The sequence below is a fragment of the Saimiri boliviensis genome, chromosome 8 (genome assembly GCF_048565385.1).
Source record: "Saimiri boliviensis isolate mSaiBol1 chromosome 8, mSaiBol1.pri, whole genome shotgun sequence".
In the NCBI taxonomy this organism is placed as follows: domain Eukaryota; kingdom Metazoa; phylum Chordata; class Mammalia; order Primates; family Cebidae; genus Saimiri; species Saimiri boliviensis.
Genome location: NC_133456.1, coordinates 4,241,798 through 4,268,779, shown reverse-complemented (window position 1 = coordinate 4,268,779; position 26,982 = coordinate 4,241,798). Strand labels below are relative to the sequence as shown.

At 38.5% G+C, this 26,982-nt stretch overlaps 1 protein-coding gene across 9 annotated transcripts in view; it reads right to left on the bottom strand.

Moving 5' to 3' along the window:
• Nucleotides 1-213: 213 nt before the first annotated feature.
• The window catches only part of DENND6A (DENN domain containing 6A), a 142,005-nt gene continuing 115,236 nt past the window's right edge, over nucleotides 214-26,982 (bottom strand). For 4 of the 9 annotated variants that reach the window (XM_074403617.1, XM_074403619.1, XM_074403618.1 and 1 more), the window contains 11 exons: nucleotides 25,315-25,437; nucleotides 24,656-24,751; nucleotides 22,924-23,018; nucleotides 15,540-15,605; nucleotides 15,394-15,458; nucleotides 14,113-14,202; nucleotides 11,965-12,018; nucleotides 11,429-11,538; nucleotides 11,147-11,249; nucleotides 9,857-9,931; nucleotides 216-3,072 (listed from right to left, as the gene is read on the bottom strand). In XM_074403617.1, the coding sequence (XP_074259718.1) occupies nucleotides 2,872-3,072; nucleotides 9,857-9,931; nucleotides 11,147-11,249; nucleotides 11,429-11,538; nucleotides 11,965-12,018; nucleotides 14,113-14,202; nucleotides 15,394-15,458; nucleotides 15,540-15,605; nucleotides 22,924-23,018; nucleotides 24,656-24,751; nucleotides 25,315-25,437 (1,078 nt within the window). In that variant the 3' untranslated portion in view covers nucleotides 216-2,871. Of the gene's footprint in view, nucleotides 3,073-6,489; nucleotides 9,401-9,856; nucleotides 9,932-11,146; nucleotides 11,250-11,428; nucleotides 11,539-11,964; nucleotides 12,019-14,112; nucleotides 14,203-15,393; nucleotides 15,459-15,539; nucleotides 15,606-22,923; nucleotides 23,019-24,655; nucleotides 24,752-25,314; nucleotides 25,438-26,982 lie in introns of those variants that run through there. The other 5 variants (XM_003936529.4, XM_039477606.2, XM_074403620.1 and 2 more) reach the window with 4 other exon arrangements.

Below are 26,982 nucleotides of genomic sequence, written 5' to 3'. Positions count from 1 at the left end.
GGTGGATCACGAGGTCAAGGGATCGAGACCATCCTGGTCCACATGGTGAAACCCTGTCTCTACTAAAAATAGTAATAAAAAAAAAATTAGCTGGGCATGGTGGCACGTGCCTGTAATCCCAGCTACTCAGGAGGCTGAGGCAGGAGAATTGCTTGAACCCAGGAGGCGGAGGTTGCAGTGAGCCGAGATCGTGCCATTGCACTCCAGCCTGGGTAACGAGCAAAAACTCCGTCTCAAAAAAAAAAAAAAAAAAAAAAAAAAATTCTAGGCCAGGCCCAGTGACTCATGTGTGTGATCCTTGCACTCTCCCAGGCTGAACTGGGAGGATCATTTGAACTCAGGAGTTTGAGACCAGCCTGGGCCAAATAGTGAGACCTTATCTCTACGAAAAATTTAAAAATTAGCCAGGTGTGGTGGCACAAGCCTGTAGTCCCAGTTTCTTGGAGGCTAAAGCTAGAGAACTGCTTAAGTCTGGGAGGTCAAGGATGCAGTGAGCTATGATCAGGCCAGTGCACTCCAGCCTGGGCGACAGAGCAAAGACCCTGTCTAAAAAAACATTCTAGAGATGTGAAAGAAAACCACAATGAGATACCATCTCACACCAGTCAGAATTTAAAGTAAAAAAATAACAGATGCTGGCAAGGTTGTGGAGAAAAGGGAATGTTTATATGCCATTGGTAGGAATGCAGATTAACTCAGCCCCTGTGGAAAACAGTTTGCAGATTTCTCAAAGAAGTAAACACAGAACTATCATTTGACCTAGCAATCCCATTACTAGGTATATACCCAACTGAAAATAAACCATTCTACCCAAAAACCATCTGCACTCAAGTGTTTATTGCAGCACTATTCACAATAGCAAACACATGTAATCCACCCAGGGGCCCATCAATAGTGGGTAAGGCCAGGCTTGGTGTTTCACACCTGTAATTCTAGCACTTTGGGAGGCCAAGGTGGATCACTTGAGCCCAGGAATTTGAGACCAGCCTGAGCAACACTGTGAGACCTCATTTCTACAAAAAACATTTTTAAAATAAATGTCATCCAGACTGGAAAGAAGAAGTAAAACAGTCTTTTTTTTTTTTTTTTTTTTTTTTTGCCCACCTGCAACTGTCTTGATTGAGTTATAGTAAAACAGTCTTTAATCACAGACTGTTTTAAAAAAAATCTAATGGAATCGTCAAAAAAGGCTACTGGAATATAGTAATATTGAAGGATACAAGATCAATTTATAAAAATCAACTGGGCCAGGCACAGTGGCTCACATCTGTAATCCCAGCACTTTGAGAGACCAAGGCAGATGGATCATGAGGTCAGGAGTTCGAGACCATGGCCAACATGGTGAAACCCCATCTCTACTAAAAATACAAAAATCAGCTACGCCTGTAATCTTAGCTACTTGGGAGGCTGAGGCAGAAGAATCACTTGCACCCAGGGGCAGAGGTTGCAGTGAGCTGTGATCATACCATTGCACTCCAGCCTGGGCAACAGAGTGAGGCTCCATCTCAAAAAAAAAAAAAATAAATAATCAACTATATTTTATGTACAGTACTAGTATTTTAAATTAAATTTTTGAAAAATTATAAATTTAAATTAAAAAAATATAATTTGTAACATCAAAAATGATAGGCTTAGTGATAAATCTGATAGAAGAGATGAAAGACTTGTTCGATTAATATGATAATTAAAAAATATTGCTGAGAGAAATTAAAGAACACATACATAAATGGAAAGATATACTTTGTTCATGGTTCAGAAGACTTGAAATTATCCAATTCTCCCTCAAATTGATCTATAAATTCAAACCAATCCCAATCAAAATCCCAGCAGGAATTTGTGTAGAAATTCATACGCTGATTCTAGAATTTATATGGAAACGTAAAGTAATTAAGCAAGCAAAACAGACTTCAGACAGGATACAAACCAGAGGGCTAACACCACCCAATTTCAATAATAAAGTTACAGTAATCAAGCAATGTGGCATTGGCATCAAGATAGACATATAGACCAGTGGTACAGAATAGGAGTGTAAAAATAAGCCCACATGTATATTGACAACTGAATTTTGAAAAAGGTACAACAAAGCCAATGTAACTGATTTCTGGCAATAATAATAACCCATTAACAAATGGTGTTGAAACAATTGGATATTCATACGCAAAAACAAACAAAAAAAACCCCTTAAATCCATACTTCACATACACACTAAAACTAATTCAAAATGGTTTATAAACCTAAATGCAAAACCTAGAACTGTAAAACTGCTGGAAGAAGCTGAGTGCAGTGGCTCACACCTGTAATCCCAGAATTTTGGGAGGTTGAGCAGGCGGATCACTTGCGGTCAGGAGTTTGAGACCAGCCTGGCCAACATAGTGAAACCCCATCTTTACTAAAAATACAAAACTTAGCCAGGCATGGTGGTGCGAGTTTATAATCCCAGCTACTGGGGAGGTTGAGGCAGGAGAATTGCTTGAACCAGGGAGGTCGATGTTGCAGTGAGCTGACATTGCATCACTACCCTCCAGCCTGGGTGACAGAGCAAAAGTCCTTTTCAAAAATAAATACATAAATAAATAAAAATAAAACTGCTAGAAGAAAACATAGGTCTTTGTGACCCTGGGTAAGAACACAACACTTGAAAGAACAAATTCACGAGCTGAACTAAACCAAATTAAAAATTGCTTTTCAAAAGACACTTTAAAAAATGGGGGGGAAAATCATAAACTAGGGATGCAGGGATCTTTGCAATATATGCATCTGAAAAAGAACTTGTATCAACATATAGAGAACTCTGGCCTGGCGCAGTGGCTCACACCTGTAATCCCAGCACTTTGGGAAGCCAAAGTGGGTGGATCACTTAAGGTCAGCAGTTCAAGACCAGCCTGGCCAAGATGGTAAAACCCCATCTCTACTAAAAATACAAAAATTAGGCAGGTGTGGTAGCACATGCTTGTAATCCCAGCTACTTGAAAGCCTGAGGCAGGAGGATTGCTTGAACCTGGGAGGTGGAGGTTGCACTGAACCGACATCATGCCACTGCAGTCCAGCCTGGGCAACAGAGCAAGACTCTGCCTAAAAAAAAAAAAAAAAAAAAAAAAAAATTGTGGCGAACTCTCAAGACACAACCACCATAGCAAGCTACATAATAAGCAAAAGATTTGAGCACTTTACCAAGAAGATACAGAGAAGACTAATTAGCACACAAAAAGATGCTCAGCATCAAAGGTCATTAGTAAAATGTAAATTAAAATCTCAATAAGGTACTGACACAAACCTATTAGAATGGGCTAACATTAAAAAGGCTGACCATACCAAATGTTAGTTGGGACATGGAACAACTGCAACTTTCAGACATTACTCATAGAAACAAAACAGTACAACCACTTTGGAACAGTTTGGCAGTCTCTTAAAAAGTTAGATATTCACCTACATATGACCCAGCCATTCCACTCATACCACTCCTAGGTATTTACCCAAGAAAAAAGGAAATATATATCCATCCAAGGACTCATACATGAGTGTTCACAGGAGCTTTATCTGTAATAGCCAAAAACTAGAAACAATCCAAATGTCTGTCAATAGGTAAGTGGGTAAAAATTGTGTTTTACCCATATTAATAGAATACCACTCAGCAATAAAAATAAATGACCTGCTGATACAGGCAACGACATGAATGAATCTCAAAATCATTAGGCTAAGTGAAAGAAGTCAGACCCCTCTCCCCACAAAAAACAGAAAGAGTACATACTGTATGATTCCATTTACGTAAAACTCTAGAAAATACAAACTACAGCGACAGAAAACACCTATAATGGTTGTTTGGGGGAGACAGAAAGGAATGCAAATGGGCCTAAGGAAATGTTGTGGGGTGGGTGATGAATATGTTCACTATCTTGGCTGTGATGACAATTTTATGGGTGTATTCAAATGTGAAAACTCATCCAATTATACACTTTAAATATGTTCAGCTTATTGTATGTCTATTGTACTTCAATAAAGCTGTTTTTAAGAAGTACGATTTATGGCTGGGTAAGGTGGCTCACGTCTATAATCCCAGCACTTTGGGAGGTGGAGACAGGAGGACTGCTTGAGCCCAAGGAGTTTCAGACCAGCCTGGGCAACATAGCAAGAACTCATCTCTACAAAACAACAACAACAACAACAAACAAACAAACAAAAAACTGATTTGTGGGTATCTACCACCAGAGCCTCTGCTTATAAAATTATTTACCCACTTCATATTACTCAATCAAGACAGTTTTAAAAAAAAAAAAAAAGTAAAAATATCTACCCATTTCATTAAATAAAAGCAATCATTTCAAGTGTCCTACTGAAGTACAAAAAATCATTCACTTAAGGCTAGGCATGGTGGCTCATGCCTGTCATTCCAGCACTTTGGGAGGCCGAGGTGGGTAGATCACCTGTCAGGAGTTCAAGACCAGCCTGACCAACATGGTGAAACCCCATCTCTACTAAAAATATAAAAATTGGCCGGGCATAGTACCTCAAGCCTGTAATCCCAGCACTTTGGGAGGCCGAGGCGGGAGGATCACAAGGTCAGGAGATTGAGACCATCCTGGCTAAACAGTGAAACCCTAGCTACTCGGGAGACTGAGGCAGGAGAATCGCTTGAACCTGGGAGGCAGAGGTTGCAGTGAGCTGAGATGGTGCCACTGCACTCCAGCCTGGGTGACAGAGCAAGACTCCCTCTAAAAAAAAAAAAAAAAAAAAAAAAAAAAAAAAAAAAAAAAAATTCACTTAATAAGAAGTATAACTCTGGAATATAAAGTTACTATTTTCCAAAACGCTTTCAGTCAATGTAGAAGCAATTTAAGCCATGATGTATTCTGACTGGCTGTCATGGAAAAATGTGAGGGACAGGCTAAATCATGTAGGAACAGTGAAGTCTGGCTTTCTAATGGTTAAGACAGAAATAGTATAATGATGACAACAAGAAAGGGGAGGCAAAAATAAGCAGAAACCTAAGTTTAATGGTGAAACTAGTAAAATGGAATGAAGCATGGTTATCGAACAACAAAATCTTTTAAAATTTTTTAAAAATATTTTTTCTTTTATAGACAGGGTCTCACTCTGCTACTCAGGCTGAGTGAAGTGGCATGATTACAGCTCACTGCAGCCTTGAATTCCTGGGCAAGCAGTATCCTCTCACCTTAGCCTCCTGAGTAGCTGGGACCACAGGCATGCACCGCTATGTCTGACTACTTTTAAAAACCTTTTTTTAGAGATGGGATCTCAGGTGCAGTGGCTCATGCCTGTAATCCTAGGACTTTGGGAGGCCAAGACTGATCACTTGAAGTCAGGAGTTCGAGACCAGCCTAGTCAACATGGTGAAACGTGGATTGTTTCTAATTTTTGTATTCTCTACTAAAAATATAAAAATTAGCGCCGGGCGCGGTGGCTCAAGCCTGTAATCCCAGCACTTTGGGAGGCCGAGGCGGGTGGGTCACGAGGGCGAGAGATCGAGACCATCATGGTCAACATGGTGAAACCCCGTCTCTACCAAAAATAAAAAAATTAGCTGGGCATGGTGGTGCGTGCCTGTAATCCCAGCTACTCAGGAGGCTGAGGCAGGAGAATTGCCTGACCCCAGGAGGCGGAGGTTGCGGTGAGCCGAGATCGCGCCATTGCACTCCAGCCTGGGTAACAAGGGCGAAACTCCGTCTCAAAAAAATATATATATATATACATATATATATATATAAATTAGCCAGGCGCGGTGGTGCATACCTGTAATCCCAGCTACTTGAGAGGCCAAGATAGGAGGATCACTTGAATCCAGGAGGTAGAAGTTGCAGTAGGCAGAGATTATGCCACTGCACTCCAGCCTGGGTGACAGTGTAAGACTCCATTTCAAGATAAAATGATAATAACAATATAATGTAGTTGCTACTTTTAAAAAAGAAGAGAAAGAAAAATAATGAGAGATTTGGGTTTTTAAGAAGGTAGCAAATGAAGAATCTAGCAATAACTAAGATTATTCAGCTAAAAAAATCATTTTTTTGAGACAGGTCTTGCTGTGTCACCCAGGCTGGAGTGCAACGGTGTGATTATACCCCTCGACCTCCTAGGGTCAGGCCATCCACTCATCTGCCTCAGCCTACAGAGTAGCTGGGACTACTGGCATGTGCCACCACGCTCTGCTCATTTTTTTATTTTTTGTAGAGATGGGGTCTCACTTTGTGAGACCTCCTAAAGTGCTGAGAATATAGGTGTGAGCCACCACAAATGGCCAATATTTTTACCAGAATATTTCATAAAATAAGTGCACTGCTAGGAAGGATATGAAGTCACTTAACTGATATGTTTAAACAGAACTGTTCACCTGCTCATAGTGAAGTACACAGAGGGTTTTCATTTGAGTCCTTAAAAAAACAACCTGGCAGGAAACACAAGGAATCTCCTAATGTACAAGTTTCATTATGCATTTTCCCCAAGCAGTCCAACCCCACTCAGAAATAACAGAAAATATCCAAGTGCTTTAAAATCCAAGGCCTTTAATTTAGTTTTTGGTAATGACCACAAATGCCTTCACGAAACCTCTTTTTCACTGTAAATAGAAGGCACTAGGCATTACATAATAAGCTTAAAGCAGTGATTCCTCCTGATTCTGGTAGAGATAAAACATTTCATGTCAGGGTTTACATAGTAACAAAGTCTTCTTAAAAAAAAAAAAAAAAAAGACAAATCTGAAAATCACACACCAAAAATTAAGTTATCAGTCAGTCTTTCTCAGGTTCCCAATGCAACTTTACATCATTTTTACAAGTACATAGTTTGAAATTAAGAGAGAAACTAGGTATGATATGGTTTTCAACATGTGTTAGGTTTCAGTTAAATACAGTAAATACGAAGACACCATCATCATGCTAATTGGCATCCTTTGCTACTCTTTAGCTGTGCAAAATAAATTTGAAATGATATATCCTGTAGTGGTATAATTGAAAAGATCCTTGATATGACACTAACAACTTGCAAATTCTGGCCACAAACTGTATATGAATTGTAAGATTATTAAAAAATACCTTTTTGAAAAATAATAAGATGACCATTTATACCTAAATAAGGTTTCCAAGAAAGTTATGAAATACTTTAGCATATAAAAGTAGTTGCCCATTTTCTGAAAAGTCAGCTGTTGTTTACAAAATAACTCACATGATCCAAGGCAAACAACTTCTTTCAAATGCCATATTCTTTCTATGACTTTGAGGTATGCTTCAAGAGACTGTATCCATAAGAACAGGGCACATTTGAGTATTAAACCACAGTTACAAATGCAATCAGTCTTTCTTGAGTCAGGAATGCTCTTAAGAGTTATATAACAGAGAACAAAAGATAGCTTCTGGAGCCATATCTTTTACAAATACATACAACTAAATTTGGTTATTTAGAAAATAATTCAAGATACGGCTATTAACCACATGCTGTGTCATGTGTTCCTATTTTAAACAGTGGCTTCTGGTTGTGTGCAGTGGCTCACGCCTGTAATCCCAGCACTTTGAGAGGCCAAGGCAGGTAGATCACGTGAGGTCTGGAGTTCAAGACCAGCCTGATCAGCATGGAGAAACCCCGTCTCTACTAAAAAATACAAAATTAGCCAGGTGTGATGGCGCATGCCTGTAATCCCAGTTAATTGGGAGGCTGAGGCAGGAGAATCGCTTTATCCTGGGAGGCAGAGGTTGCAGTGAGCCTAGACTGCGCCATTGCACTCCAGTCTGGGCAACAAAAATAAAACTCCATCTCAAAAAAAAAAAAAAAAAAAATAGTGGATTCTGCAGGATACTCTTATTCAAACACAAACCAAACAACCTTATTCTACCAAATCACATTCTTCTGCTTTTGGCAAGGTAGTACTGTTTAAACAAAAACAACAACAAAAGCGTAACGTAACAGTGATTCAGGCAAAAGTTACCATATCAAATAACAGTAAGAAAAGTGTTCTAAGAAACATGAATATTGAGGAAAAAAACACTACCAAACAAATAATGCTGGAAATCAATCTTATCATTACTCAAATAACTATCACATAAAAAACTTATGAATGCCTTTGAAATAAGAATAGTTCAGTTTAAAAAAATAGCTGATTATGAGATCTATAATTAGAATGTCTTTGAAAAGCATCCAAGTTCATTAATTTAACCACTTAATGATATTTAAATTCATATTTATTATTTTATTTTTATTTTTATTTTAAATGGAGTCTCACTCTGTTACCCAAGCTGGAGTCCAGTGGCACAATCCTGGCTCACTGCAACCTCCGCCTCCCAGATTCAAGTGATTCTCACATCTCAGCCTCCCAAGCAGCTGGATGACAGGCACGTACCACCATGCCTGGCTAATTTTTGTACTTTTAGTAGAGACGGGGTTTTGTCATGTTGACCAGGTTGGTCTCCAACTCCTGACCTAAGGTGATTTGTCCACCTTGGCCTCCCAAAGTGCTAGGATTATAGTCGTGAGCCACCATGCCTGGCCTAATGTTTAAATTAGTAAAGGGTAAGAGAAAATAAACTCTTCCATAATTAATACTAGATGCCTTCTTGTCTTTGGAGAAACTGGTAAGATTAAATTTTGAAAATGGTAGAGAAAACAGAAAATCTGTATGGCAACTGAAAAAAACCTACCATATCTATTAATAAACACAATGGGCAACAAGAAACATATTTTTTTAAACAATGATCACTCAACAGAATACCTTATAAAATTACATGTTATCACCAAGCTAAGGAAAAGCTTCAAGACTAGCAGCTGAACTGTGTGTGAAACACGTAGGACAACAGAAGGCACTACATAAATATCAGTTCCTCCTAACTGCAGTTGGACAGTTCAGTCTTTCTGTTCTTAAGAAGATAGCCAGCGTGAATGTTATTTTTATATCCCCCTGAGTTTTAACATGATTGGGCAAAACAGCACCAATTTAAAAAAATATCTGCAATGCCAGCACTGCAGTATGAATTCACTAATACTGTTGACCCCACAAGTCTCTCATAAGAGCACTTTAGAACATGATTAAAAATATAGAAATGCCTTTCGGTGTTTCAGTATTAAAGTGGAACCACCACAGATGTCCACTTTTAAAAATAATGCACTAAAAAGGTCTGTTTATATAATACAGTCTTTCTACCCTGTAACTAGCATTCATGGCCGATTTTCCACTCTGCTGCCACTGAGCGATCTCCACTGTGCGTCTGGTTGACATGTCAGCATGCCTTATGGTGCATAATCCTTTTTGGCTAGAAAATCTTGGCAAATATCACGTCATGCCCGTTTTAAGCAGTATGCCTTGCAGGTCCTCTGGCAATGCTAAGATAATGGCATCTATGTGTGTCCGTAACTTTTCCTTAGTGTCAGGTTTCACAGGTAAGTGCTCTCGATCAGCCTGCAACTATATAAGGAATATTTCATAGCATTTAAATTATCCTCAGAATCAGTATTAATACATTATATTCTCTAAGTAAACCATTTTAAAGGCCTACAATTGGATACCTGTTGCAGAATTTATAGAAACTAAAAAAGCAAAGAGTATTCCATTTAAACAATTTGTTATTGAGCTCAATAACAGGCTTCTATGTAAATTCATAATAAAACCCAAAAATGTAAACAAGAATGTTTTTGTAGAGCTCATTAGATTCCATGTAGATAAAGTTAGAATAATATGGCACCATAACAGTCTGTTTCGGTGACCAAGTATTTTCAGCAATATATACCATCAATTGACCAATTTCAAGCCCTCTCATTTAAAAAGTTGCTTCTGTGAACTATCACAGGTTGTCAGCTCACATGAGAGGAAGATATCGTCACAGAAAAGTCAATTTAATCTTTGACTGTTTCAGCTACATACCAGCTTATTTTTCAGCTTCAAAACAAGGTCTACTGTTTCTACTTCTGTGTGTTTCTGGATCCAGAGAAGTAAGTCCTAGAACAATAATAAAATCCCAAATGAGTAAGTTCTCAAAATAATATTCAAACCTCTCTATTTCAATAGGTAAGGCTATTGTGAAGGAAGGACAAGACGGAAAGAACAACAAAGTATTTAACCCAGATACAGCACTATAGTGCAAGAATAATTCTCATTAATATTCTAATAACTGTCAGATATTTTTCTGCATTAGCCAGAATAACTGTCTCATGTTTGGAAGTAAAAGAAAATGTAAGAAAATTCCTTTCTGAGGTGGCTTTTTTAGATCAAACAAGAAAAACAAAATTGCAGCTCAAACTGTAATACTAACCCCTACTGCCACTAAGTAGTAACTAACTTAAGAAGAACATTAGCTAACAAATCAAGATAACTGAACATAAGTTTACTACTGGATGTAAACTTTGTTTTCAAATAACCTCTTCCTGGGCTTATGTTGCAGGTGCATTCATCATATTCCTTTTCTCAAAGCCACGGTCACTGGGAGTTTCTGTATAGAAAGTTAACACTGAGGCTAGCACACCTCACATTTAAAGCTAAATATAAATGAAAAGACTATCCCTTTTATTTTCACAAGTAGTTTAATTTAAAATAGGCTGGCAATACAGAACATAAAAAAATCAGTCCACATTTTTTAAAGTGTTAATACTAACTAAAAAAGGTAAATATGTCATACAGAAAAAGACCTGGAGTTAGGCTTCTTGGATTAGAATCCTTATTCTAGCCAGTAATGTGCTGGTAAATACTTAACAAGTGGTTCTCCAAAAGACGTCTCTAGTTTGTAGCATTTGCCAATTTCTGTGGTGTAGTATTCCCACTGTAGGCTATTTCAAGCTATCAACCTGAGGTCACTGAATGCAGAGCTGAGAAGAGATGTAAACAATCAGCTCTTGTGAGCCAATGCAAGTGGACTCCAGCACACTGTTGGCTCCACTACTTAGCAGGGATGTGATCTGAGGCAAGTCATTTAACTTCTAAGCCAAAGGTTTCCCATAATGCAGTTCATAACACACCTACCTCAAAGGATCATGGTAACGATTAAAACAGATTATCAATATAAAGCCCCTATAATGTCCTTGGCACATAGCGCATGATCTAGAAAAGTTAGTCATCGTTACTATTTATAAAGAGTGGATAAAGGGTACAATCTTAAACCTCTAAGAATATCTTTATTTTCAACAGTTGTTAATCATTATACAAACACAGTTTTCGAACCTCTTCACAGAGAGCTTCTAGATGGAGTGCCTCCAATTTTTGGGTCATTTCCTTCCGTCGGGTCTTAAACCAGCCATCAAAATTTGGAGACTTTAGGAAATGCCTATATAAATACATTTTAAAAAAGCAAAGTTTGATTATAACTTATTTCCTTTCCTCAATACCTTTCCTATTCAGAGATCCATGTCAAACTTTAGAATTAAAAAAAAATAATAAGTTTAGTTTAGGTTTTTGTTTTGTTTTTAAATAAAGCATGGGTATAAAAAGAGAAAAAAGACTAACCGGTAAAGTCCAATCCAATCGCCTTTTATTCTAGAGGTTAGCTGAGGTCCTGTTTTCTCTAGTGTTTTCATAAATTCTTCTGGAAGAAACTGTCTTAACTGAGGTGGACTCTAGAAAACAGGACATATAATATTTAGAAATTAGAAGTGGAGACCAGGTGCAGTGGCTCACGCCTGTAATCCCAGCAGTTTGAGAGGTCAAGGTGGGCAGATCACAAGGTCAAGAGATGGAGATCATCTTGGCCAACATGGTGAAACCCCGTCTCTACTAAAAATACAAAAATTAGCTGGGCATGGTGGCACGTGCCTGTAGCTACTCAGAAGGCTGAGGCAGGAGAATCACTTGAACCCAGGAGGCAGAGGCTGTAGGGAGCTGAGATCATGCCACTGCACTCCAGCCTAGGTGACAGAGACAGACTCCATCTCAAAAAAAAAAAGAAAAGAAAGAAAGAAAAAAGAAATTAGAAGTAGATATATTCACAGAAGTTAACTACAGTTAGAGAACCCAAATAGGAATGCATTTGAATATATTCATACCTTCCACGGAGAAATACTTTTCTGCAAAGGCATCAAGCTTGCCACGTATCTTTCCTAAAACCGAGAAAAAAAGTTAATAAAAAGAGAGTCTTCAAAAATATTTAAACAGACCTACTTAAAAGGAATGACTCTTTTAAGTTTTTCATTATATGTCCTTTCAATGGACAACAACTCCGTAACTCCCCACAACAGATATAGCTAAATTCAGACTGATTTGGGAAGTCAGATTTTAAATAAAAATTCAACTAAATCTTGGATAATCCAAGGGACGACCTTTTTCTTTCTTTTTTGAGACATGGTCTTGCTCTGCTACCCAGGCTGGATGCAGTGGTGCGATCATGACTCACTGCCTCCTGGGCTCAAGCAATCCTCCCACCTCAGCATGCAGCTGGGACTACAGGCACAAGCCACTACGCACAGCTAATTAAAAAAATTTTTAGGCCAGGTGCTGTGGCTCATGCCTGTAATCCCAGTACTTTGGGAGGCCAAGGTGGGCAGGTCATGAGGTCAGGAGTTCAAGACCAGCCTGACCAACATGGTAAAATATCATCTCTACTAAAAACACAAAAACTAACCGGGTGTGGTGGTGCACACCTGTAATCCCAGCTACTCAGAGGCTGAGGCAGGAGAATCGCTTGAATCCAGGAGGTAGAGGTTGCAGTGAGCCAAGATCGCACCACTGCACTCCAGCCTGGGCGACAGAGCAAGACTCTGCCTCAAAATAAATAAATAAAAATATAAATAAATTATAAAAATTTATTCTTACTTAAAAAAAAAATTTTGTAGAGACATGGTCTCACCATGTTGTCCAAATTGGTCTTGAACTCCTGGGCTCAAGTGATCCTCCTGCCTTGGTCTCCCAAAGTGCTGACATTATAAGTATGAACCACTGCGTCCAGCCCAATGGATTTTTTTTTTTTTTTTTTGAGATGGAGTTTCACTCTTGTCGCCCAGGCTGGAGTGCAATGGCGTAATCTCGGCTCACTGCAACCTTTGCTTCCTGGGTTCAAGTGATTCTCCTGCCTCAGCCTCCCAAATAGCTGGGATTACAGGTGTGTGCCACCACACCTGGCTATTTTGTATTTTTAGTAGAGACAGGGTTTCACCACATTGGTCAGGCTGGTCTCCAACTCCTGACCTCAGGTGATCTGCCTGCCTTGGCCTCCCAAAGTGCTGGGATTACAAGTGTGAGCCCCCACACCCAGCCTCATGCTCTTTTTTTTTTTTTTTTTTAAGAGAGTCTTGCTGTTGCCCAGGATGGAGTGCAGTGGTGCAATCATAGCTTACTGTAGTCTCAAACTCCTGGCCTTAAGCAGTCCTCTCACCTTGGCCTCCCAAAGTGGCAGGCCTGAGCCCAGTGAACCACTGTGCCAAGCCTAGTCCATGCTTTGTAAGCACTACAGTAAAGTTTATTTATTCAAACAAATAGACTTAATGAAGTAAATAAAGTTGATACCCATAGACCAAGAAAGAATATTACTTTCTAAAATATAACAGAAAAGATCTCCAGGATGCCCTGTATAATGTTCACAGATACGTTACTTTATATTAATAACTACACAAAGTTTCTCTACGATGCAGTCTCCAAACTAGGGTCATATCATGGTCCTGCCTTTACTTTAATATGACACCCTTCTGAATTTCTTCTTCATCTAGTCATTTATTCCATAAATAGTTGAGAGCTACCATATGCCAGGCTGGTGAATTAATAATAAGCAAGACAGATATGGTCCCTGTTATTATGGAGCTACAGCCTCACAGACATTATATCAAATTGTATTCAAGATAACTATCAGAAAAAGAAGCTCTACGATAATCTTTTTTTAAGGTGAAAAATGCAGTAACTAAATAATATTTCATATAAAATATATCATTTAAAATTCACAACAGTCCTGAAAGGTACTTAGGAAAGTGGAATCAGCCACATTTCAGAGGTAAGAAAATTGAGGGTCAGAGAGAGGGAGTGACTTACCAAAGCTGAATAGTTAACACTAACAAATAATCCAGCTCTCTTGCAAAGGGCTTTATTTTTAATCACTAAATATACCAGGCTGGCAAAACACACAACTTAAGATATGGTTTTGGAGGGTGGGAGAAACATTTATACACCCTTCACCAAATTATGCAACAATGTATTTATTAACTTACTAATGGAATGATGAAACTTTGTGTCAGTTCCAAAAAATAGCGTCGAAGAATAACACTTTGAGCCTCAGAAGGACGTTTCTGTTGCACACCCTTAAAAGAGGAAATAATGAGAATCCATATTCTAGTGTTGGAATATAAAACAATGGATAATTTATCACGTTCAAGTGCTATATAAATATAATTTATGCTTGATATTTAAAAAACTAGAACTTCACCTTGAAGTAACTTAATGTGAATTTCATTGTGCAATATCCTGTGAAAATAATCTTTACCAGAGTAAAACTTAAGAGCCCTTAGCTTATGGAATACTGTTCATCCCATACTGTAACAATGTGAGTTCACAGCTGGGTGCTGTGGCTCAAGCCTGTAATCCCAGCACTTTGAGAGGCTGAAGTGGGTGGATTACCTGAGGTCAGGAGTTCAGGAACAGCCTGGCCAACATGGGGAAACCCTGTTTCTTCTAAAAAATACAAAAATTAGCCAGGCATGGTGGCGGGCGCCTGTAAATCCCAGCTACTCGGGAGGCTGAGACAGGAGAATTGCTTGAACCTGGTTAGGCGGAGATTGTAGTGAGCTGAGATTGTTCCACTGTACTCCAGCCTGGGTGACAAACTGTCTCAAAAAAAAAGTGAGTTCACAATAAAGACAATCTTTATTTTATATCTGCTATATTAAACTATTTGTATTTTTTAAAAAATGATTAACAATCCTCTATTGTTAGATGCTAAGTTACCTCATGGTACAATCTATGGCTTTTTCACTGTAATTCTCAAGTTTCTAGAAAGATTGACATTCATGTTTAGCTACAGCCCCAAATACACACCCATATTGCTGCTAGCTTAGTCTTCTGATTTTCATAAAATTTTGAATCAAAAAAGAAACCCCGGCTGGGCACAGTGGCTGATGCTAATAATCCCAGAACTTTGGGAGACCAAGGTGGGCCTATCACTTGAGGCCAGGAGTTTGAGACCAGCCTGGCCAACATGGCAAAACCCTATCTCTACTAAAAATATAAAACTTAGCCAGGCGTGGTAGTGCACACCAGTAATTCCAGCTGCTCAGGAGGCTGAGGCACAAGAATCACCTGAACCCAGGAGGCAGAGGTTGCCGTGAGCTGAGATCATGCCATTGCACTCCAGCCCAGGAGACAGGGTAAGACTCTGTCTCCCAAAAACAAAACAAAACAAAAAAGAAGGAGAGATCCTATTTCACATATTGCTTAATAAGATACTACATAACTGAATAAGGAAATTTAAATTAATAATATGAGCAACTAATTACCTTCTGTAACTGTTTTATGATCTCTTCATCTCTATTTAAATATGGCTTATATGAAGTATAAACTCCTAAGAGCAAAAAAAAGAAGGTAAATAGAAAAACCCAAGTACCATATAAATATATACTTAAAAATTAATAAAAGTCAATACCAGGTTTAGAATCCAGGGTCTTTAGATTCTTCAATTTCTTCACTTTAACCTGCTTAGGAATTTCACCTGAAGGAAGCAGCATAAAGATTTTTATAATTATTCTAATCATACATATTGCAAAATTGGAACTTTATCAGATTTATAATCTGTTTATTACTTAAGTATGTTACAATTAAAGCATTCTTAACATCAATGAATATGTTAAGGGTTCAGTCTTGATATTTTAAAACTGGATAAAATGAATCGTGGATTATTACAACAGTACAGAAACAATTCGTGTCAATTATATAAAATGGATAGTTGATCTTTCATTAATATTTATCAGTAAATTTTTCCCTTTTTGTCACTCAACCTGTAATTTAAAATCTATATGCCAAATACATAAAATTGAAAATTTATGTGCTGAAGAGGAATAAAATACCCTTTAAGTACAAATGGAATAGAGAGCAATTCTTAAATGACTATGACATGCAGTCTTCAAGGGTTTGTGGGTGGTTTTTTTTTTTTTTGAGATGGAGTTTCACTCTTGTTGCCCAGGCTGGAGTGCAATGGCGCGATCTCGGCTCACCGCAACCTCTACCTCCTGAGTTCAGGCAATTCTCCTGCCTCAGCCTCCTGAGTAGTTGGGATTACAGGCACGCGCCACCATGCCCAGCTAACTTTTTGTATTTTTAGTAGAGACGGGGTTTCACCATGTTGACCAGGATGGTCTCGATCTCTTGACCTTGTGATCCACCCTCCTCGGCCTCCCAAAGTGCTGGGATTACAGGCTTGAGCCACCACGCCCAGCCTTTTTTTTTTTTTTTTTGATGCCTCTTCCAATTTGGCTTTTCCATTATAGAAATTTACACTGCCAGCAAGTGGCGATGGTGTGTACAGCAACCACAGGCCTGAGCCACAGATGGACAGGACTCCTGAGCAGGCTGCTGTGTTGAACAGCTTGTGTAGTATATACAGGCCCTGGTCTTAGGCTCAAAGAAAGTTAACACCTAAACAAACTTTATAACAGGCAGAAAAATGCCTCAAGATACACATTTAAAAGTGTCATGAATACACCTAATTTCACAGACTTTCTCTACCCTCCCTCTTCTCTCCATAAGGGTTAAAAGAACTTAAGAACTGAAAGACCATCTACAGATTATATTATTATAGAGATTATAATATAATTCAAGCCTCTAAATTCATGAAATACCTTTGTTTAAATATTTCCATAGATCAAACTTTTAGTTGTGGTATATCTGGGGGTGGGATTATAAGAACAAAGAACATTTTCCTTTGCAATCTTATATTGCTAAAAAATTTTAAGAGCATGTACTATGATAAAACAGTTATTTCTATAAACTTTTTACTTTGAAATACAGTTGACCATTGAACAACACGCGTTTAAACTGTGATTTTTTTCCCTACCTCTGCCATCCTTGAGATGGCAAAACCATTCCCTCCTCTTCCTCTTCAACCTACTCAATGTGAAGGCTATGAGGATGAAGACTTTTATGATGATCCACTTCCACTTAATGAATATCAGTATTTTATCTTCCTCATGATTTTCTTAGTAATATTTTACTTCTCCTAGCTTACTTTATTATAAGGATACAGTATACAATACATGCAACATACAAAATATGTGTTATCGATTGTTCATTTTATTGCTAAGGCTTCTGGTCAACAGTAGGCTGTTAGAAGTTAAGTTTTAGAGGAGTCAAAGGTATATATAGATTTTCTACTACATGGAAGGCTAGCATTCCTAATTCCTGTGTTGTTCAAGGGTTAATTGTAATTTCAATCTTGCAGAGAAGCTGCCAAATAATACAGTCTATAAAGGAAAGAATGAAAGAGATTTTAAAAAATAGTCTATACTCCAAATTTGTCAACTGCTCCAATAATAATTTTAAAAAGATACTTGTTAAAGAAGCAATATCATGGATACATAGTCTTATTTTTTCATCAATTCAGTAAATAATAAGTAAATTCAATATACTGGCAATACAGGAACAAAACAGCTAATTCCTCACATCAATGAGACATAGTCTAACAACAAAATATGACAGGGAAATGACAATACAGAGGACTAGGTGCTAGGATAGAATATGAACAGGATACTATGGAGACACAGACAAGTGTCCTGGCCAAAGAGGGGTAAGAAAATTAATGAGGATTCCTAAAGGAGGTAATATTTAAGCCAACTTATAAGATAAATAAAAAGTCAAGTCTTCTTTCATCTTGGCCAGGCATGGTGGCACACGCCTGTAGCTGAAGCACTTTGGAGGCCAAGGCGGGTGGATCACCTGAGGTCGGGAGTTCAAGACCAGCCTGATCAACACGGTAAAACACCGTCTTTAAAAAAAAAAAAAAAAGTTAGAGATGGTGTGGTGGCTCACGTCTGTAATCTCAGCACTTTGGGAGGCCAAGTGGGGCAGATCACCTGAGGCTGGGAGTTTGTGACCAGCCTGACCAACATGGAAAAACCCCATCTCTACTAAAAATAGAATATTAGCCGGGTCTGGCGGCACATGCCTCTAATTCCAGCTATTCAGGAGGCTGAGGCAGGAGAATCGCTTGAATCTGGGAGGCAGAAGTTCCAGTGGGCCAAGATCGTGCCATTGCACTCCAGCCTGGGCAACAAGAGCAAAACTCTGTCTCAAAAAAAAAAAAAAAGTTATCCATGGAAAGAAGAAAAGATCTTTAAATAAAAAGTTAAATACAGAAGCATGAAAAACATGTTGCTTACAGAGTTGCAGATAATGGTAAGAACAGCAATAGCTACCATTTACTGAAGATGTTCTCTGTGCCCATCTCTGGTCCAAGAACACTGCACAAATTATCACATTTAATCTTCACAATTAAAGTTTTGTTTAAGATGCCTATTTCACAGATGAAGACACTAAAGCATGGGCAAAACTGATATTCACCTGGTAAGTACCAGAACAAGCTGGCCACTGCATCATGCATTCTGATTGAGTGCCCTATCAAGACAGGTTATCTCAGTCATAATTAGAGACAGAGGAACATCCTGTCCAATAATGTGGGTGCACTAAAACTAGGTACAATACAGAAAAGGCAATCCCTTTATATCAGGAGGAATGATACTCCTGCAAGGTTAACACTAAATGTATGTTTCTGGTAAAGTTTCAGGACACAGGAGAGCAAAATGTTAATTCTTCCCTCTTTGTTCTACAGAAAATGCTTTTTTCTGTAATTTTACTGACCCTGCCAGATTTCTTTTTCCTTTGCTCACAGTCTATATCAGATTGTTTTGAGTTTCAGAGCTAGAATCCTAAGCAGGGCTCTTCGTTGCATAACTTGTGCAGCATTTGCAATGGGCCTGGCTGGTTTTTAACTCAACAAGCAGAAAAATGCTCCAAGATACCACCCATAAATTAAAAGATACACGAGATTTCATGACTATGACACCAAATGCACAAGCAGTACAAGGAAAAAGTAAATAAGACTTCAAACAAAAGAGAAAAAAAATTAAAAAACAGAAGAAAACAAAAAAAGATAAATAAAACCATTAAATTATAAACTTCTGTGCACAGGCTGGGCACGGAGGTTTAGCCTGTAACCCCAGCACTTTGGGAGGCTGAGGTGGATGGATCACAAAGTCAGGAGATCAAGACCAGCCTGGACAACATGGTAAAACCCTGTCTCTACTAAAAATACAAAAAGTAGTTGACTCTGACGCTGCACAGCTGTAATCCTAGCTACTGTGGAGACTGAGGCAGGAGAATTGCTTGAACCCAGGAGGCCAAGGTTGCAGTAAGCCAAGATTGTATCACTGCACACCAGCTTGGGAGACAGAGCAAGACTCCATCTAAAAATAATAATAATAAAAAATCAAATAAATTGTCCATCAAAAGACACCACCAAAAGAGCAAAAAGACAATACAAAATATAAGAAAATATTCACAGAGCATGTATCTGATAAGGATGAGTAATCAGAATACATAAGGAATTCCTATAACTCAAAAAAAAAAAACCATTTAAACAACCCTATTAAAAGTGGGCAAAAGAATAGATATTTCTCCAAAGAAGATACATAAATGGCCAATAAACAATAGAAAGATACTCCAAAGAAGATATATAAATGGCCAATAAACAACAGAAAGATACCCAATATCACTAATCATGAGAGAAATGAAAATGAAACCCACAATACTTATGCCCATTAGGATGGTTACTATCAAAAAAATGGAAAATAACAGGCCGGTGTGGTAGCTCACTCCTGAAATCCCAACACTTTAGGAGGGCAAGGCAGGAGGAGTGCTTGAGCACAGGAGTTCAGGACCAGCAACAGTACAAGATCCTATCTCTATAGAAAAAAATAAAAAATTAGCCAGGCACAGTGGCATGCACCTGTACTCCCAGCTACTTGGGAGGCTGAGGCAGAAGGACCACTTGAGCCCAGGAATTCAAGGTTACAGTGAGCTATGATTATGCCAGTGCACTCCAGCCTGAGCAACGAAGAAAGACCCTATTGTTATTTAAAAAAAAATTCTTTTTAAGGCAAAATATTTAAACAGACATTTCACCAAAGAAGATACATGAATGATAGGAAATAGATGAAAATGTGCTCACCATCATTATTCATTAGAGAAAAGCAAATTAAAATCACCATTTCAAACACTCTAGAATGGCCATAATGAAAATGACAACATCAAATGTTGGCAAGGATGTGAAGAAATAGGAACCCTCATACATTGCTGGTAAGGATATAAACTGATGGGCCACTTTCGAAAACAGTTTGGTGATTTAACAGATTTATCAATTCATGGGGCTCTACCAATGATTTTGTGCAAAAGTTCTCTACCTACATCTAGCAGAGAGACTTTTTCCACTGGAAAGAGAAAATAATCAGTAGTCTACTACATTACAATGAATTGTCTAAATTATTAGGTTCAAACCATGAAAATGTCAAGATTAAACTAAGATTCAAAAAACATTATCATATCTCTCATACCCAAGACTCTTGAAACTGTTGTTCTCTGAACTATTTTTTTTTTTTTTTTGAGATGGAGTTTCGCTCTTGTTACCCAGGCTGGAGTGCAATGGTGCGGTCTCGGCTCACTGCAACCTCCGCCTCCTGGGTTCAGGCAATTCTCCTGCCTCAGCCTCCTGAGTAGCTGGGATTACAGGCATGTGCCACCATGCCCAGCTAATTTTTTGTATTTTTAGTAGAGACGGGGTTTCACCATGTTGACCAGGATGGTCTCAACCTCTCGACCTCGTGATCCACCCGCCTCGGCCTCCCAAAGTGCTGGGATTACAGGCTTGAGCCACCGCGCCCGGCTCTCTGAATTATTAATAATACTCTAGACAGAACAGTAATAGAATGGTAGGGGACCATGACATTTACAGAGTACCATATATCAGGCACTGTGTTTAGTCTTCCCAGCATACCAAAAATTTGAGGCTTAAAGATACTATTCACACAGTTCTGATTGCCAAAGTGAAGCCCTTTGCGCTTTCCTCTATTTCATAAGGCTTCTAAAGACTTTAGTGTAATACTGAGTCCAGAATTTGTAAATAGTACTATTTAAAATGTTATCCTTGTTCACGCCTGTAATCCCAGCACTTTGGGAGGCCAAGGTGGGTGGATCACGAGGTCAAGAGATCGAGACCATCCTGGCCAACATGCTGAAAACCTCGTCTCTACTAAAAATACAAAAATTAGTTGGGTGTGGTGGTGGCGCCTGCAGTCCCAGCTACTCAGGAGGCTGAAACAGGAGAATCACTTGAACCCGAGTCATGGAGGTTGCAGTAAGCCAAGATCAAGCCACAGCACGCCAGCCTGGCAACAGAGAGAGACTCTATCTCAAAAAAAAAAAAAAAAAAAAAAATTGTTATCCTTCATTCTAATACTTCCATTTAAATACATGTATATACCAAAAGGAATATCTTATAAAATCAGATTATTAAGTCATGTTTTAAATATACCTATGTATAGCAAAAGGAACAAGTTTTAAAAGTAGTGGCTACTGGCCAGGCTCAGTGGCTCAGCCTGTAATCCCAGCCCTTTGGGAAGATGAAGTGGGCGGCTCACTTGAGGTCTGAAGTTTGAGACCAACCAGGCAAATATGGTGAAAACTTGTATCTACTAAAACTACAAAAATTAGCCAGGTGTGGTGGCACTTGCCTGTAACCCCAGCTATTCGGGAGGCTGAGGCGGGAGAATCTTGAACCCAGGAAGCGAAGGTTGCAGTGAGCTGAGATCATGCCACTGCACTCCAGCCTGGGTGACAGAGCCAGACTTTGTCTCAAAAAATTTTTTTAAAAAAAGGTAATGGCTGGGAGTGTGGCTCACACCTGTAAACCCAGCATTTTGGGAAGCCAAGGTGGGCAGATCACCTGAGGTCAGGAGTTTGAGACCAGCCCGGCCAACATGGCAAAACCCCATCTCTACAAAAAATACGAAAATTAACCAGGCATGGCGTCAGGTGCCAGCAATCCCAGCTACTTGGGAGGCTGAGGCAGAAGAAACACTCAAACCTGGGAGAGCAGAGATCACACCACCGCACTCCAACTGGGCAACAGAGTGAAACTCTGTCTCATAAATAAATAAACAAACAAATAAAGTAATTATAACGTTATTAGAAAATAACTTCATAATCCCAACTATTTCAGGAGAAAATTCGTGAATGTCCATTATTATGTAAGAGAAACTTCTTCCAATGGAAGGAGAAAATAGTCCATAGTCTACTATATCACAATTCATAAAATAGTCTAGGCTCAAACCACGAAAATAAAATGTCAAGATTAAATTAAGATTTAAAAATTTTTTTTCGTATCTTCTCATACCCAAGACTCATGTCCTTAATAAACGTACCATTTAGTTGTCATCTAGATTAACAAAACTTCCAACCTCAGAATTCATATACTTAAACATTTGTTTAAGTATATGCTTAAACTCCTATGATGAACAAGGTACTGTGCTGTCTTTTCCACGTGGGAAAGACACTTTTAACCACTTACTAGATCAATAACCTGTGCTACAGTAACATACTTGTTTTGAGACCTACCTGAGAATTTTGTGACAAGTCTGGAGTAATTCTAGTTTTTTACAAGGTTTTACTCAAGCAAAACTGGAAATTTCTGCTTTATTGGGCATATATATATATATATATAAAGCTAACATTTGCAGACTTCATTTTATTATAATTCATTCAATGTCTGTAACACTATAAGCACATTTTTTGGTAGGAGGACATAACAGATTATACATATTATAAGAACCTGCATATTTTAGTGGGAAGTTATACTCTTCTCCAAAGGTCTCAAAGAAAGCTGCCATCAACATAAAAAGTAATCAAGGATGAAAAGAAAGGAAGAAAGAAACCTGTTCAGCAACACTGCACACTAAAAACAGAACACCAAGTTTATACTTTACCTGTGGGTTTAAGGTCTCCTATTCGAATAATATGTGGCCAGTGCTGCAGTGTCTTAGCAAAAAAAGGGTTGGTTACTCCTAATATAACTGAAGGCCTATATAAAACAAAACAAAACAAAATAAAAAGGTGAGAAAAAGATGAATGTTAAATCAGTGAAGAATATCTTACATTTTCTTTTCAATGAACAAAACACAGACGGTTCTTTCCTTTACTCAACATATTACATATCAACTATATGTCAGGCAATATGTTTTATACTAGGCATATAAAAATGAAAGGACACGGTCCTTCCAACAGCACACAGCAAGAAGGGTATACACACCCAGTTATGATGCCAAAATTAGAAGACAGTGAAGGAGGTTTAAAATGCACACTAATCACAAAGGAGAACCTATGTCTACCAGGGGATTAAAGGACAGCCTCACCAAAGAGATAATATTTACAGGAAGACATGAAAGATGAGTAGGAGTTTTTTGCCAAGTGGATGAGAGAGGGAAGAGTAATACAAAACAAACTATGTTCAAAGCAATGAAGTGACATCATGGCCTGTCTCTAGAACTACAGAGTTTAGCATTCCTGGAGCAAAAAGCAGAAAGGATGAATACTCAGAAATGAGAATATTGTTGACCAGATCATTAGTACCAAGTTAGTATGCTAAGAAGTTTAGATGTTATCTTTTTTTTTTTTTTCCTAAGACTTGGACTGCCTGATAGATGTTATCTTATAGGCAAAGGGAAAGTACTAGATAACCAAGTAGAGGAATGCTGCATTAAAGAAAAAGTGCTTATTAGAAAGATATCTCTGGAAGAAATTTAAAAAACACCTTATGAGGAGAGGAAGAGGAAGGGATGGATACAGGGAGGTGGGGAAGAGAGAGAGAAAGAATGAAAATAAAGGAAGAAAGAAAGGGAAAAACAGGGCAATGATACACCCACTGGGTCAAAAAGTGAGAAGGGTCTTGATGATTTGGCAAGAACAAATTCAGTAAATATGAAGAAGTCCATCTACAGTTGACTAGAAGCAACCAGAAAATCAAGAAGTGGAGATAGTACATGGAGATTTTTGTTGTTGCTTTAGAAATCTAGCTATAAAAACGTGAGCAATAGAGCAGGAGATAAAAGGGAAAGGGTAAGATTATTTTTTCTCTTCTTTTTACAGACTGAAAGGATTTTTCATGAAAAAAAAAAGAACTGAAAGTACAACATAGTGGCTATTAATGACAATATAGCTTCCATTAATAGATAAAATCACTTGGGCTGGGTGAGGTGGATCACACCTGTAATCTCAGCACTTTGGGAGTCCGAGGTAGAGCGATCACGAGGTCAGGAGTACGAGACCTGGCTAACCAACAAGGTGAAACCCCATCTCTACTAAAAATACAAAAATTAACCAGGTGTGGTGGTGTGTGCCTGTAATCCCAGCTACTTGGGAGGCTGAGGCAGGAGAATCACTTGAACACAGGAGGCAGAGGTTGCAGTGAGCTGAGATCACACCACTGCACTCCAACCTGGACAGCAGAGCGAGACTCCATCTCTAAATCTAAAATTACTAAATCTCTAAATCTCTTAAAATCTAAAATTACTTCCAGCAGCTTCTCAAATTTTCCTTTTATAACATCATTCTGCCTATAAGTTCAAAATTTAGGTTAGACTTTTACTGCCAAACATAATTCTACATAATTTTGGTTATAAAGATAATACCTGGTCAATAGAAGTTATTCTGTTTACTTACGGAGCTTGAGTGCGGGTAGTATATTCTTTGAACTCACTATCATGAATAGTGAAATAAGGTCGGAAATCACTGAAGTACTTTAATGGAGAAATACAGCTGTGGAACAGGAAGAACATGTAAAACAAAGGACACAAAAAAATTAAACATCCTAATCAATAACTAGATAACATCTACACAAATAGTATACACACAAAGGGATACTTTATTTATTTCAATAAATGGTAAACTCATTTCACAGATTTAGAAATACATATATATGTAATGTGAAATGGTATACTGAAAGAACACACTGGGTCTGGGGCAGAAGACGGGGTGAAATTCTGGCTCTACCATTTACTAGCTGTATGCCTTAGACTCTACACTGATCATTCACACAAGTTATATTTATCAAGGGACAACTTCATGTAATGAATCAATGTGCCTGTCACTCAGAACAACAGAAGCATGGTTCCAGCCCTCATGGAGCCTGAATCAATTTTCTCATCCATAAAATGGTGCTATAATAAGCATTACCTTCTGATAGGGCTGTTGCATGGATCAATGCATTAATGGGTGGGGAAACATACAACAGATGGGAAGTGCTGCAAATATCACCAACAGGTTCAGTACTGCAGCATCAAAAAAAAAAAAAGTCAAAAATAGTAACCAAATATACTCACTTAACAAGTGCCAATACAGTCTCTGATGATTCCGATGGTGATGGTGCCATAACCACAAGGGGTTCCCCCAACAGCACCAGCTCCCAGAGCATCTGACTATGAAGGAAAACTGGGCAGAAACACCTGAAAGGTGATGCACAGTAGAAATATTTTTTAATATAGCCAATCCTGTTTTTAAAATTCCTACATAATAGTTCTAAAAACTCCACACTGACATAAATTCTTCCTGCTATTTGTATCTTGATCTGATACACAAATTCATTTAGAAGATGGTGATATATAGAGACATTAAGTCCCTTTTATTCACAAAAAATATCTCAATGACTCATTCTAATTTTTACAAAATTAAATGTAATATACTGACACAAGGAATAACCGACAAGACAATAAAAGCATATACTTCTTAAATTGTTGTAGTAGGCCGGGCGTGGTGGCTCATGCCTATAATCCCAGCACTTTGGGAGGCCGAGGTGGATGTATCACGAGGTCAAGAGATTGAGACCATCCTGGTCAACACGGTGAAACCCCGTCTCTACTAAAAATACAAAAATTAGCTGGGCATGGTGGCTTGTGCCTGTAGTCCCAGCTTCTCAGGAGGCTGAAGCAGGAGAATTGTTTGAACCCAGGAGGCGGAGGTTGTGGTGAGCCTAGATCGCACCATTGCACTCCAGCCTGGGTAACAAGAGCGAAACTCTGTCTCAAAAAAAAAAAAAAAAAAAAATTGTTGTACTATATGATAGATAGATCTATTTTATCAATATTGCTTTCATATATTTAAATTTCAATTCTAATTAATTTTCTTCAAGAGGCACTTATTGGATATACTTAATTTAAAAGCCAATACTTTTGACATTAAAGAATGATGACAAATCACAAGGGGGAGTGCTAATGCTGAACAAGAGCGAACCTCCTGGGCAGATCCTCCCTCTACAGAAATGCCACGTATTTTTACAGCAGCCCTGGAATTGCATGGGGGCCTGTTGGGACACAACTCTGCTAGTATGCTACTGAGCCTAAAACACTTGGTAACTTTCATTTATTTAGGAATTTCCTCCTGGCTTGGCAAAAATTTTTTCTAGTAAATTAGGGGGGAAAATCTTATCTATTTATGAAAAACATAACCAATCCACTCAGTTGAAAGACACACATGCAAAGAAAAAGAAAAGAAAAAACAATTAAGTACAAAATATGCAACAAATTATGAGATGGAAATTAGGGGAGTTAATTTTAACTATTCAAAAACAAGTGCCACAAAAGAAAAAAACAAAAACAAAAAAACAGCTCATGGGTAAGGCAAAGGAGTTCTTCCTCTTACCTTCCTAAACAACTCAGTCCTAAAGCAGAACATGGTAGGTATCTCTGTCACAAGGGAAAGAGAGCCACACTGGCCAGCAAGGCATGTCAGAGCTTATGTAAGGTAAAGTGGGCATCTACATCCAGGTGGTGGCCTGCTGTGGAGCTGATGGAGCCCAAATGTGGTGTGGAAGGTACACATGTGTGGGTATTATTTGGTTTGTATTCACAGAGCCCAGGAAGCACAGAGAGGTAGCCCGATGTGTAGCATCAAAGACAGAATGAGTTGAGGAGGCTGTCACAGTGTGCGACCACTTGGCACAACGTGTCAGAGCAGAGGAATGAAGGTATCTTCATGAAGAAGTACCCCGGCAT